Here is a 15,302-nt window from a genome sequence, read left to right on the forward strand (position 1 = left end):
AAACAAAATGTGTTAAGCAACCATATCCAGACAGGATGTGAAAAAGGGGGGAGGGGGACTTTGTATAGCCGTTTAACACACCTCCCTAGATGGTGTGGGAATCGGAAAAGTTCACATGGAGGGCTCCAATCATCTGAGGAGGAGCTTGGCACTCGGAGCTTAAGAACTGCCAAATTAGATGTGTCAAATACAGTTCTGAGAACGTACCTGCTGAGCCATCAAACCCACAGATGAACTCTCTTCGGCAGTCACAAGGCGCAATGTACTCGCTCTGGAAAACACAAAACAAAGGTTGGCGGAGGGAACCTGATCATTTACTGCAGGGGGGCACCAGAGGCAGCTGGAATAAATACAGAGATTAATTTTGCCATCCTACTGTATGTCCTTTCAGACAAACACAAGATACAGTTAGGAAATCTTGACTATTACAAGCTGGTAGAATCGTTAAGAAAACCATTCTTCCACCGAGACCTTTAAAATTCTATTGATTAACTTCATTTTAATGCATGTTTGTTGTAAACTGACAGTTACTTTCCTCAAACATGTCCCTGAGAGCGCTCATGTTTATTTCCTAGGTGCAAAACTGACCAACAAAACAAATCTGCCTTTTGATGTTGCAGCATGAACAGATGGAACCCCCCAGTTATCTTCTGATCTCAGAATTTGAAATCTGGGGTGCTTTAACTGTGTAAATGGGCTAACTGAAACTAGATTTTACAAGAAATGCTTGAAAGCCTACTTCCCCTAAAAGGTTTCCATTCAGAATTTCAACTACTGTTAAAAGTTTAAACTCAATATAAACCAAGACGAGGAAGTCACGGCATCTAACAAGGGGGGAAATTGCTTTGAAAAAGTATCTTTGTGGCCCTCATGTTCATCGAGTCTACAGATTGGCAGAATTCAAAATCTGGCTCTATACTGAGGCAATTATCCCAAGAAGCAGATATTGGGGTGCAATAGCCTCCAACACCCTCTCACACCCATGTTTCTCACATCCTGCCCCTCTCATTCTCTCATCACTGCTGTGTTCACTGCCCACACAAGACATGAGAGTCTGGGAAGTCTTATTGGGTATGCATGGTTTCCAAGATACCTAAGAATTAAATTTGCTAATGCTGGATTAGTAAATCCTTGGAGATTTGAGGGTCCGAGGAAGGCAGGGTTTGGGGAGGGAACTCAGTAAGGATGTGACACCATAGAAGCCACCTTTCAAAACTGCTATTTCATCCAGGAGGAACTGATCTCTGTAGTCTGAAAATCTGTTGTACTTTTGAGGGAAAGTGCAGGTTCCACCTTGAGGTTGCCAGCTTTACTAAAGAAAGATGATGGAAAGGGTAATAACTGCCCCAGCTCCTGGATGAAGGGGGGGGGGGAACGAGAGAGGCAGGAAGCAACCCAAAGGGCACCCATTAAACCGCCACTGTACACAGCCTAAAGCAGGGGTAGTCAAAATGCGGCCCCTCCAGATGCCCATGGACTACAATTCCCATGAGGCCCTGCCAGCATTCGCTGGCAAGGGCTCATAGGAATTGTAGTCCATGGACATCTGGAGGGCCACAGTTTGACTACTCCTAGCCTAAAGAATTCAAGCAGCATCCTTCTCTTTCTTACTATGCTTTCCGACACAAATTCTTCACTTCCCTCCCTTGTTGGCCTTTAATCATGGTTAAGCATTACTTCTGCAGCAATATTATCAACCACTTCCAAAGCTAATCAGGTTCCCTAAACCAAGGACTGCAAACCTCAATCAAACTTTTAAACTTTAAGACGAACCTGTTGCTGAGCATTAGCCCAGATTAGCACTGGTGCAAATGTAACTTCCAATGCAAAAAGTACAACTTTGGAGATGAAAATCATTATCATATCCCTCCTCTCCTTTGACTTTAAATTATTCAGCCACATGCAAATCTGCCTACTTTACATCAGATGTTTTGACAGCCTAATCTAGAGCAGCTTTAAAAAATAAAAATCAGACATGCATGAAATGCAAGTTCCCGCAAACTCCTGCCTGGAGCCACCGTAATCCAGCAACCTTGATAAAGGACTCCTTGCTAACAAAAGTGTGTAATCTATAACAGCCACAGTGGCTGGAACAAATAAGAGTCACAGTTTTGCTGAAATCACAGCAGGTAAACGAATCTAGTAAGCCGGTTTCATTGTTTACATCCATTCAGCTCTCTGCCCAGAATAAACCTGATAAACCCGCCCAGCAAGAAAGCACGGCACAAGCATGGCTGCATTCCCCAACCAAACACAAACAATCCTGCAGGTCATATTTCTACATTCAACAGGCACAGGTTAGAAGCATATCAGGGGTAACCAGAGCAACAGAGAAGCGCCCCCAGGCAAGAAGAGAGGAACATGTACCATTTCAAAAGAACCTCTCACCTACAACAACGAAGAGCAGAATAAATGTGCAGGGTTTGCCTACAGGACAAGACAAAAGGCTCGAGGCCCTAACACAACACTCTACTCTACATACGACATTGTAGAGATGACAATGCCAAGAATACCAGCTATGTAATAGCATCAGAACAGCAAGATTGCATTCCCTCTAGGTGCTTCCGCTGGTAGTTCTTTATTTACTGCACCACAGTGACTTTTTCACAGGCTTTGGGGAGCTAAACATGGCATATGGGATACCTTTCACAGTGATTGCAGAAATTGGAAGGGGAGAGGGGAATTGGTCACTTGCACATACCATGACTAGTCCAGTTCCCAAATTAACATGGAAAACTTAATATGTCATTTTGTGTCCATTCTGAAAGTATTTAAGGTCTTCCAAGTGGGAGACTCACAAAGCATTGCCTGTGTGTTTGTGTGTGAATTTCACCTTCTCTTGACAAACAATTGTATTTCTTTTCCTTCCTATACCCCCCCCTTTTCAGCTTCTTTCTCTCAATCTCACTAACCAGCCTTCATCTACCTCCTACCTCCTGTCTTAAGTTTATCTTCCTTCCTTCTCCCAGGAGAGACTGTGGTTCCAGCCACAGATCCATGCTGGGCCTAATTACATGGTGCTGGCTGCCAGCCAGGCCCAGTTGTGCAGCAGGAAACCTGCAAGAACTTGTAGGGGACACCTCACTTTAACCCGCATCCCTACCTCCTCACACAATTTACATTCCCCCCCTCTCCTGGCTGCCTATATACCCTCACATGATTCCTTCTTTCCACCTTTCTTTTATTGCTCTAAATCAGCTGTATGTATTATTTACTTATACCTTGCCTTTCTCCGCAATGGGGACCCAAAGCAGCTAACATTATTCTCATTAGCTCCAAGTGCCCCACTGGGAACTCATTTCCCAAGCAGGCAAGGGCCCAAATTTGACTAGAAGCATAGCATATGGGGAGAAGTTACTTAAGCTGTCTATGCCGTAGCACTTTCCTGGTCTAATCCAATACAGTCCAGCTGCAAGCTGCATATGTTCTTATGGGGTACAGATAGGTTTCCCCAGTAGACAAACAGAACCCCTTCTAGGCTGCTATGGACCTGAAAAATAGCACAGGGGTGAAGGCTGAAAAAATAGCATAGGGGTGAAGGCTGATGCCCCTTCTCCCCACGCTGTACAGTCCTGATCCAAATCAGGCTCGGCACTGGGTTCCCAGAAAGGACCTCGCCATTGACCCCTGACTGAAATTCCTTACAGACAAGTTGGTAAGGACGGGTGGGAAAACTAGTAATTGTGCCCTACTTTGAAACTGTCACCTGAAATTTTAAGCGTCTTCTCATGCAGGACCCAAAAGCTCAGGAAGATGCCATCTGCTCATGTCTCCTTAGAAAGACATTCTTAGGTTGTAATCAGTTATTTTGGCATACTTTCATAGAATAATCAAAGGCTGACATTCCCATTTGCAAAAGACAATTCTACCAAATCCCATACCTGATGTGCATCTCCAGAGGGCACAATGTAGGCCTGGATTGGCTCTGGCACATATTTGGAATTTTTCATTGCCTGCCGCAGCTGTTTAAGCAATTCTGTAGTAATCTTCGGAGCCATATTCCTACGGGGATAAAAAGAAAACTTAGTTATACGCCTGTGAATTTTGCACCCAAATTATTACAAATTCCAACAGGAAATCTAAAGTTCTTTGCAAGTGAAATTGCTGGAAATACATGCTTCTCTAATTCCATATCCTATTGTGCTTCGGGTTTGACTGGCCTCTGCTAGGCACATACTGTGCTTCCAATATAAACACTTACAGACCTTGCATTCAGAATTTTGAATTGTTTGGCAGGGGAAGGATGACAGACTGGAGGAAGTACTGTGTAAGAGAAGCAGTGGGAGATTGTTTAAAAAGGCTTGTAAGCACTAGAGAAGGACTAGAATACTGAAAAAGAAGAAACTTCACAAGCTGCTGCTGCTTTTAAACATGGAGCAGGACCATGTCACTACTTTCCAGAGGCTCAATAGGACCGTTGCTTTTAGAGCAAATGACTAGCATAGTAACACAGTCTCAAACTAAAAATGAGGCAATGCATCTGAAGGTACGCCTTGACCAAATTTCTTTAGCTGTAGAAGTCAACCCAAAATTTCATAACCAGATTCATTTTTCAGCCTTCAACCTCTGTAAAGCTAACCCATAACATTACAATAGCCCAACAGTTCACAATTACATTTTTGTTCTGAAAATCTCCATATACTTGATATTGGAGGCAGTGCAGAAAGCAAGTAGTTATAAATAATGTATGTTGTTTAATCAGGAAAAGAAGAGCATGTTAGAAAGTAAGGTTTGAAATACATTCATCCAGTGTTTGCACTTCCAACAGGAACTGCCACAATGAAATTTCTAGGCAGTCTGGTTGTCTGGGATTTGTCAAGTTCTGTCAAGGATTTTCACACTCAGAATGCAGAGTATGAAAAAGTCTGTGAACTTTTTCTATTATTCTAATGGAAAAATTGGGAAATCTGGTGGAACACTGGAAACAAAACCTATGAGTATTTTCCTTCTGTAAAGAACCAAATGACAGAAAAGGTTATTCAAAATGTGTAATATAAAAATCTTTATGTAAGACAATCCACAATGTTAGATAATGATAATTCTGTAGGTGTCTTCTATCAAATATACTTCTGTTTACTATAGCTTTTATTTCTTCCTAAGTGCCAGACAGCAAAAATTAAAGATGTATATGGTAATATAGCACAAAGTGCAACTCCTTCTCAAATACTATATACATGCAGTTCTTCTTAGAGAAAATGAAGACATTTATATTTTTAAAATCCACAGGTATGCCAAATACTATAATTTTATACTCTAACTAGTTATAAATAATGTTATATTATTTAATCAGGAAAAGTAGTTCAGGTTTGAAAGTATTTTCCCTTAAATTTCCTTCCTCCTCCACAGCTGTAAAACTTTCTCTGTTAAAGGAAAATTAAGCTTTTGAAACTAGAACTAATTCTCCTTGACTCAATGCTTCACTTGAAACCGTTAGTGAAACATGATACCTGGAATACAATTATGTTTAAAATATATAAACAAGCTATTTTAGGCATTAAAAGTTCTGTGATCGGGACATTGTTTTTGACTAATGGTCAGGTGACAAAAGCTAGCGGTCTTCAAATTCACTTGAATGACAGATGAATTATCATGCAGCAAAAAAGTCGAACAGCACTCATACATAGTCAGGTTGTACAGCAGTGCCCTTCTTCTTCTTCTTTTTACAAGATGCTCTTCACCAGAATATCCACCTCTGGGCCTATCTGGTGGCCCCTATCTAGAACCAGTTTGGTGTAGTGGTTAGGAGTGCGGACTTCTAATCTGGCATGCCAGGTTCGATTCTGCACTCCCCCACATGCAACCAGCTGGGTGACCTTGGGCTCGCCACTGCACTGATAAAACTGTTCTGACCGGACAGTGATATCAGTGCTCTCTCAGCCTCACCCACCCCACAGGGTGTCTTCTTGTGGGGAGACGAATGGGAAGGCGACTGTAAGCCACTTTGAGCCTTCTTCGGATAGAGAAAAATGGCATATAACCAATTCTTCTTCTTCTTCTTCTAGATGACACATGCTCTTTCTTTCCAGTCACCACATGTTCTGCTTCCCACAACATAACTCTATAACTGCACATCATTTTTAATATTCCATCTGGCAAGCCTTCTTAACCTTTTTTGTTACATTGGTTTCCGAAAGTGTTCTCAACACCCCATTTAGGAACTGTAGTCTTAGCAAGCTTAGAAAGAAACAAAGGTTTAGTACAATGTAAATAAACCTCTATAACTCTAACTCAGGATTTCATTGGCAGGCTTTGATTCCAACTGATCATCTCAAAAAGACTCCTTTGCCTTGGAGGACTGAAGTTGTATTAGTCCCCCTACAGTACTAAAATGACTGAATAACAGATGAACAAACCATGCAGGCACACTTTCAAAACAACCCACAGTCTCATCAGCACAATTAATTTGACATTCAGAACTCAGTGGGGGATGTACATTTAACTATAACAATTAACCTTTTGAAAGGACTGGGAAAAGCCTAGTATGTGCAATGAACCTCATGCCGGACTTCACTTTGATAAAACTGGCACCAAGTCAGTTTTTCAACATAGCAGCCAGGAGATCAGTCTTCTAATTGGGTACATCTCATCTGTCGTGTTCCAAAAAGGGCTTGAAGTATGAAGCTTAGCCAGTGCAGTTTTTTGCTGTAAAACTGAGATGGAAAAACCATGCTTCTAGAAAACTCCTCCCAAGAAACTGAAACCTCTTTAGAGCATGATAAATGCATTGTTTGTATAGTTATCAAGTGTTCTCTGGCCTTGCTGCAGCCCCTTGTGAAACGTATCCACTACTTCCTTGGAATGTTCATCTATGCTTCCTGAGGACGCCATTGAAGCTTAACGTTCAACAGCTGATGGACTTGACTTCCAGACTCTAGTCCAGTGTCTTCCCCAGCTATTGATTTGCTAATGAAGTGGAAAGTGCTTCTGGCAGCCAAAGCTCAATATTTAATATTGAGTGTCAAACATGCTATCCAAATCGTATTAAGATCACAGAACTTGGTCAATAAATGTGTTTGTGGCACAAAAACAGGACTCAGAGATCTGAATCTCAAATCTGAAAAGGACCCTAGGTTTGCAGGAAAATCCCACCCCCAAAACACTGGGCAGCTTAAGAAATCCAAAAATTACCAGAGGAGCACCTACAGCTTCAAAAAACTGATCCCCTTAGTGGCTGTTGCTAGGCAAACCACAGTATTCCATGCTTGGCTCTATCAGAAAAAGGCAGGAGGAGGGGAGGGCCATTTCCAGCCCCATTTTGGACTTTGAGGGAAAATTCATTGGAACCTGGCTAGGATTGGGTAATTCCTGAAGATGTTATGATAAAGTCTGAGGAGTGCAGGGTTTAGTCAGGGGAGAGGCTCCAGTACAGTATAATGCCACAGAGACCATCCTCCAAAGCAGCCATTTTGTCCAGGGGTCAGTCTGGACTTTAGTTGTAATGCTGGGGGGCCTCCAGGTTCCACCAGGATGCTGGCCACCCTAGGCCTAGCAGCAATTTCTGAGTGACTTGATGCCACTTGACTTGCATAACTCAAGTAGGCCTGACTGCTTGCTGCTGTTTAACAGCAGCTACCCTATGAAAGCAAGTGTGAGGCAGCAGTCAGAGCTTCAGACTGAGTCTGCGAGACCCAGGTTGCAAGCACATCATGCTGTGGACCAATCACATACATTCAACCTAATCTACAGGCTTGTGTGTGGATAAAAGGAGAGGAGAATCATATAAGCTACTTTGGTTCCCACTGTGGAGAAAGATAGGGTATTAAAAAGTGAATTAAAATAGCTGAAGATGGGAGGCAGGCAAAAGGCAGCCATGGGTGAATGGCTGAGAAGGTGCGAATGAGGCAGGGAGAGGACATGAGGATTGCCAAGAGGAGATAGAGATTAGGAAATTCCTAAAAAAAAAATGGGAGATGGGGAAGTTTGAGGAAGGGAGGGACCTCAAAGGCGTATAATGCCATAGACTCCATACTTCAAAGCAGGGGTAGTCAACTTGCTTTGTAGTCCATGGACATCTGGAGGACCACAGGTTGACTACCCCTGCTTCAAAGTATCGATTTCCTCCAGGGGTACTAGGGCTGACGACATCCAGATGAAGGCTGGAGATCACCCAGGATTACAGCTGCTTCCCAGATTACAGGCACCAGCTGCCCTGAAAAAAATGGCTGCTTTGGTAGATGGACTTTATGGCATTATACCCTGCTGAGGTTGCTTCCTTCCCCAAATCTTGCTCTCCCAAGGCTCCATCCCCACCCTCCAATTCTCCAGGCATCCAGCCTCAATCTGGCAACCTAAGGGGAACTGATCTCTGTAGCTGGGAGATCAGTTGTGATTCCAGGAGATCTACAATCCCCTGCTTAAAGGTTGGCAACCCTAGAAGAGAAGCAAGAAAAGGGGAGAAATTATGGTGGCTTTTATAAATGAGATGCCTCCTGCAACCCTTTGCAAGTTCCCATTTATTATTTTCCATTGTTTTTTTTGCTTAAATGAATAATTTTTCTATGCCATTTCTTCCTTCAGAGGCCTACAGAGTTCCCCAATGCTCAGCATAAACTTCAGATGATGTCTCTGACTTTCTGCAGAGTAGTGCAAAAGGGCAACTCTTTCCCTCCCTTCCATTATCCTTGGGTGGTCATTAAGGCTAATTCCACTGTACTCTCCAAGGGTAGAAATTATCTTGGTCACTCTAGCAGCCCTAATTATAACAGGGCAGTAGATTTCATAACTCTCCTGCTTTCATATACCCCTTTGGTATTTGAATCCAAAATTAAACTAATTTTCTCATCAGCATAAAAAGGCCAAATTCAGTTTGTGCCTCTAGAACTGTACCTGCCCTCCGTGATCTTCTCTTCAACCCCTTGGTTTTCTGGCCTTTGATAGCACAAATACCATCCAGCTCAGAGCTCGTTCTTGATTAACTCAGCAGTGCCTGAAAAAGCAAAGGGTAAAAACTTCAAAAGAGACTTTGGCCACAATAACCTTCTCTTCCCGTAATGACAAAGCACAAAACAAAGATTGCTAGTGTGATAGGATTGTTCCATTTCACAACAGTAGATGTGAGGGACTGAGGGCTGGACTTGGATCAGACAACCTGAGTTCAAACTGCTATTAAGCCATGGAGCCCCACGACACATTGCTCTTAATAAACCCCCATCTACTGCCTCACAAGGGTTGTTATTAAGTAAAATATTAATCTCTCAGAACCAGCATTCAGTTTCCAATAAGATAGGAATGTTATAAATAAGGACCCTAACTATTTACTTTAACTGGTAGATAGAAAGAGAATTAATGATCTGACTGTTTATCATGCTCAATATGATACTCAGCGATTTACAATTGGTAGCTGATTTTATGCACATGTAGTGGCACTGCAGTGAAATAAAGAAATATAATGAGACTAATAGTCAGATATTCTTTAACGTGATCTAAAACTGCCCTTCTTGGCTTCCTTGAGAGTTCTGTGAACAAAGCTCATCATGAATCAGTCTAGAACTTATGTACTTACGGCAGCCAAAATTCTTATCACACCAAGTGTGCAAGCCAAATTACCATCTGTGAACAAGCAGCTTGTGAATTTACAAAATTCCAGAAGTGGAGAAGCTGGAGAGTAGGATCGGGGAGACATCTCCAGTCTGACAGAAGTTGGCTAGACTTTGGGCCCGTGGCATGCTCTCAGTCTGACCTCACAGGGTTGTTCCCATTTTGGTTCCCATTGGGGACAAAGGTGGACATAAATGATGGACCACTTTCTCCCACACTGTCTAAGCCATCAGTTAAGAACTGCCTCACACGCTGTATGCCCTCTCCCCAAGGTACCACTTGTGGCAAATAGAGACAGCACCTTTCCAGAGGCAGCACATCACTTTGTTATGCCCTGTCCCTGTCTGGCACCTTACTGTCTTTCAGGCACCCCATCAAAACATTTCTTTTAACCCAGACATGTATCTACAGGCTTTCATATTTTTAGTTGTTTCATGGTCAGCTTCTGGTCTCAGGTATGTTTCATGGATATTTATAGGGTGCTAATGGTTACCCACTGTTTTTATAACCCTGGTTGTTAATGGCTAGCTCCAGTTGTCATGTTCCTTCACCATATTGGCATAAAATTTACTTGAACAAGACATGTTGGTCCAGCAGTTTCATTTCCAATAATTAATAACTATTTGGCCCAATCTAAAATGTCATTTCTGTAAGAATCAGAAATGAAGCAATAACTCACAACAGCTGTTTACAACTTTCCCTTGCATACTTCCAACACCCAATGCACTTCTAAATCAACACCCACAGAATCAGACTGTTGCACAAGAGTCAGGATTCTTATATCTGCACACCCTCGGACACCAAGCTATCTTGCTTAAGAATGAAAGCTAAGACACTGCCACTGATTTCCATCCTGAAGCATTACAAAGCACAATTTATTTTATATATATATGGAAACCTGAATCTTTTGGCTCAGCTAGCATAAATGGGCCATTTAGAAATCTTCCAGCAAATACACCCGGCGACCATTGTTTAGTTTAGCAGCCTACAATTGTATCCTCTTTCTCCCAGGGAAGCCAAGGCCGTCTAGTATGACCCTCCCAACGGGTTCACACGTGCATGCAATCCCGTTAGTCCCAACTCCGCCACTCAACGAGAGACCTTTCTATGGCTCACCTGATCCTGCCTGCCTGCCTCACTTCAACGCTTCCTGGAGGCTGCCATGTAAAGCTGACGTCTCAACCCCCGTGAGCCACCGAGGCTGAGAGAGGGGCGGAGTTTCAGAGGGGAGATGAGCTCACTAGACTAGAGCCTCCTTAGCAGGGCCGCTGCGAGACGTCAGCGCGGTTCCCATTCATAGTCTTTAAAGCACCAGGCACGCGAGGCGCTCTCCTTGGAGAGTGTGCCGAGCGATAGTAACCGCGGCTCTTCTTCAAGGGGCTCTGGGTTTGTTTCCTCCTTCTTCTTAGCGGATTGTGTTTAAGCAAGCGGCCGCTAAAGAAACAGGAAATACAGGCTGCTTTTCAATGCCAAATGATTTCGTTCAAGTCCTCCTTTCCCTAGCAGGACACGCGCATCTTTCTCAGCGATGCAACAGGCTGAGATTTAACTGGTGGAATTTCCGTCAGCATTGAGTCGTCGTGCAGTAAAATGCTACCACGGTTGGATTCCTGCCTGTCCGATTAACAAGGCGAAGCCCTAATTTCTGAAACAATATTTTAAATGTGATGTAAGTAATAATTGGCTCAAGACGGATAGGAGGTGGAAAGTGGGGATTCTTTAAGAGGGCTGTTAACTGCAAATGAAAAATAAAGGGAAGTGCGTATTATTATTTAAAGTAACACTTTTTATATTTTTGCTGCAAGAACTTCAGGGTAGTATATGCGGGTTTAGACCAATTTAGGGCTGCTGATCTGGAATGTGACAGGCAGGGGCCTGTACTACATTTTTATCGTACTTTAGTCATCTCTGTGTCACACTCACACACATACAGAACTAGGATTAAAACATCAAACCGTGCAGGCAAACTAGTAGAACATCCGCGAGCACAATGGAGCATTTAATTTGAATTGTGTTAATGGTATTTTAATTTATTACTGTTATTGTAATTGTAATTTTATATGTTACATTGTAAACTACCAACTCTTCAGGGAAGCAGTGGTATATAACTCTTCAGGGAGGCAGTGGTATATAAAACCAATAAATAGAGAAATCAAAAATAAATTATCTTTGGTATTCCCAGTCTATTCCCAGACCAAATTCAAAGGGGTGTAAATAAAAAGTCAGCTAAATGATTTTAAACAGATCCTCATTAATTCATATGATTTTTAAACTGAAATGAAATAAAACCATCACCATCATACTGTATGTTAACAATTGGGCCATGTGTTTGATGTTTTTGAAGCAAATTGAAATGTTTAAACTTAGCTTGTGGATTTCATTATTATTAGCATCTGCTATCTGGTGAATTATCTAGAACAGGGGTAGTCAAACTGCGGCCCTCCAGATGTCCGTGGACTACAATTCCCAGGAGTCCCCTGCCAGCGAACGCTGGCAGGGGGCTCCTGGGAATTGTAGTCCATGGACATCTGGAGGGCCGCAGTTTGACTACCCCTGATCTAGAATATATTGTATGTGACTGTCGTACTCTTTGATTTTGAAGTTACACAAGTACTTATATTTGTTATTTGACTATAGCGGCTTTAATAAAATTTGTATCTGAACCACTTTCAAAGGCAGGCCCCTGTAAACTATGTCATGATGTTAGAAGAAGAAGAAGAGTTGGTTCTTTTATGCCGCCTTTCCCTACCTGCAGGAGGCTCAAAGCGGCTTACAGTTGCCTTCCCATTCCTCTCCCCACAACAGACACCCTGTGAGGTGGGTGAGGCTGAGAGAGCCCTGATATCACTGCTCGGTCAGAACAGCTTTATCAGTGCCGTGGCGAGCCCAAGGTCACCCAGCTGGTTGCATGTGGGGGAGCGCAGAATCGAACCCGGCATGCCAGATTAGAAGTCCGCACTCCTAACCACTACACCAAACTGGCTCTCTACCAGGGCATAATGAAGCCAACACCACCAAGGTCTGCTGTTTCCAATAATAATAATAATAAAACAACCTAAGCTTCAAAAAGACACTTCTGCCTACCTCTGCTACCAATTTTTTAAACAATGGGGTAGGGCCCAGGAGCACCCCAAGATGCAACCACTTCCATTAGGGAGACTTCTACATCAATATAGGCTGTCACCTGACTACTACCTCCCTGACCTAAATCACTTTGGTTTTGTCTGGATTAAGTTTCTCTTTGTTTCTCTACACTGTTCTCTGCACTGTTTCAGGGTTTCTGCAGGCTTTCTGGAATTAAATTGAAAGGAAAGATGGAGTTCTGTGTCATTGGCATACTGATGACACTTTATCCCAAATCTCTGGATGAGATCAACCCCAGTTTCACAAGGATGCTAAAAAACATGGCGGGCAAAATAGAACCCTTTGGTATCCCAAAAGCCACCCAGTACAGCAGCAGTTCTTCAGCATAATATTCTAAATTATCAGAATCAGAAAAGAGTCATTGCAAAACAGTGCCCCTCAAACCAATTACAGCCAGTCATCCTAGAAAGATACCATTCTCACATCTATCAAGTGTATCAAGACATCCAAAGACACCAAAGGAATACCCTCTCTGTCAACTGCATGGAGTAGGCAGGGTGAATAAAGCAGTTTTAGTGCCATGACCTAAGAAATATAAATTTGATAGTGGGTAAAAGTTATTAAGATCTCAGGGATCTAAAGATGACTTTTAATTTTAAATAACTGCTTCCCTCAATAATTTTCACCCCACCATCAACCAGCCGAAGCAAGAAATACATTTGTTGGACCCTACTGTAAAAATAAATAATGAATGCCTGCCGACCAACGAACATACTTGCATGTCTCCAGCTCCTAACCTAAACATATCAAACAATCCATTGTGTACAGATAGACTCTACAACTGCACCTGCTCCAATCCCACGGACAGAGATTCTCACCTGAAGGGTTTACAACAAACCTTTCTGAAACTTAAGTACCCACCCAATGAGGTCAAGAAACCAACTGACAAAGCCAGAAGGCTACCCAGAGAAAACCTGCTGGAAGACAGGCCCAAAAGAGACAATAACAGAGCACTACTAGTGGTTACATATAGCTCTCAATTCAAGACAGTTCAGCACATCATCAATGATTTACAACCTCTACTGGAAAATGACAGTTCTCTTTCCCAAGTACTAGGGGGCAAACCTTTTCATGCACACAGACACACACACACCCCAGTCTCAAACAATTTCTCTCACACAACAATACATCTAATTTGAACATGGACACTGGTACCAGAGCTTGCAACAAACACTTGCTGCCACATACACTCCAATAACACAATCACTGGACCTAACAACATAAGGCTTATTCACATGCTCATTTTCTAACATTGTATATGCCATTAAATGCCAACAATGTTCCTCTGTTCTCTACATAGGGCAAATGGATCAAACCCTCCATCAAAGAATGAATGGACACAAGTCTGACATAAAAAATCACAGGACTGAGAAATCTGTAGGGGAACACTTCATCTTTCCAGAGCATTCATTGAAGGACCTCAAAGTAGCTGTTTTATTGCAAGGAAATTTAAAGAACTGACTGGAAAGGGAGAATACAGAGATGCCAAGTTATTACAACACTCAGAACAATGGAATCCCTAAGATTCAACAAAGACTTAGGTTTTTTTAGTTTCACTATGTATGATAACCTCATTCAACTCTTATATCTACATTACTTACAATCCCCTCTTTTTTATTTTGGACAATGAGACTGTAATGTGATCATAGAATCATAGAATAATAGAGTGGAAGGGACCTCATGGGTCACCTAGTCCAACCCTCTGCTCTATGCAGGACACTCACAACCCTATCGTTCATCCACTGTAACCTGCCACCCCTTTGCCTTCACAGAATCGAAGTATGCGATGTAAGTATGTAATGTAATTTAGAATCTCTCTGGTCTCACGACAGGACAGCAGATTCAGCACGGCTTAGCACTTGTCGAGATATTTCCATGCTTGGGTGGAGAATTTAGGGTTGTGTGTGGCGGTGTCTGAATCGGACGTTCCAGGCTGATGCAGCCAGCACTACGGAGGTGAGGGGAAGTGCGGGCGCTAGTACATAACTCAGTGCGCACACACAGGCACGAGCTCCGCGCCTGCGTGTGTACGCCGAGTTATGCACTGGCACCCGTGTCTCCCCTCCCCCCCTGTGGTGCAGCGCTGGCTGCGTTGGCCTGGAATGGCTGATTCGGACACCGGTACGCACAACCCTAGATGGATGGGGCTAGCAGCAAGTCTCTTTTAATGACCCAAAGGACTGAACTGCTTTTCTAACAGGAATTATCATACAGTATATTTTGGATGGTGTGATGTTGTTTACTAATTTGCTACTAATTTACTTTCTCCTTATAGCTGTACTCTTATGATCCTTGTTCCATTGTCTGAGAAAGTGTACCTTGAATAAATCTTTGTTGGTCTTAAAACTGCCATTGGACTCAAATTTTGTTGTGCTTCTCTCAATATCTGCATAAATGATCATTTACATACAGAGGTATTTATGATCTACTCCAGTCACCAATTTACCCCTCTCCTTGGCAGCCAAAAAGAGCAAGCAATTTAAAATCCATCCTTATCTCAAACTGTTTCCAGCCACTAGGCAAATGTCCAGGCATATTTTGAGGGGGGCAGTAGTTGCTAACCATACCAGATAGATCTTTCATATAAGGTTGGCAACCATATTTATTTATTGTTACATTTC

General features: G+C 42.6%; 1 protein-coding gene and 1 long non-coding RNA gene across 3 annotated transcripts in view; one reads left to right on the forward strand and one right to left on the reverse strand.

Moving 5' to 3' along the window:
- Positions 1-10,809, reverse strand: part of XPNPEP1 (X-prolyl aminopeptidase 1) — a 39,291-nt gene extending 28,482 nt beyond the window's left edge. The window contains exons 1-4 of one of the 2 annotated variants that reach the window (XM_077349678.1): positions 10,654-10,809; positions 8,827-8,926; positions 3,882-4,002; positions 208-271 (exon numbers count right to left, since the gene is read on the reverse strand). In XM_077349678.1, the coding sequence (XP_077205793.1) occupies positions 208-271; positions 3,882-3,998 (181 nt within the window). In that variant the 5' untranslated portion in view covers positions 3,999-4,002; positions 8,827-8,926; positions 10,654-10,809. Of the gene's footprint in view, positions 1-207; positions 272-3,881; positions 4,003-8,826; positions 8,927-9,502; positions 9,527-10,653 lie in introns of those variants that run through there. The other variant, XM_077349679.1, reaches the window with a different exon arrangement.
- A 4-nt stretch (positions 10,810-10,813) lies between these two features.
- Positions 10,814-15,027, forward strand: LOC143843510 (uncharacterized). The gene is made up of 2 exons (XR_013233581.1): positions 10,814-11,206; positions 13,982-15,027. It is a non-coding gene; the product is annotated as an uncharacterized LOC143843510 (long non-coding RNA).
- The last annotated feature ends 275 nt before the right edge of the window (positions 15,028-15,302 follow it).

Source organism: Paroedura picta, chromosome 8 (assembly GCF_049243985.1).
Source record: "Paroedura picta isolate Pp20150507F chromosome 8, Ppicta_v3.0, whole genome shotgun sequence".
Taxonomy (NCBI): domain Eukaryota; kingdom Metazoa; phylum Chordata; class Lepidosauria; order Squamata; family Gekkonidae; genus Paroedura; species Paroedura picta.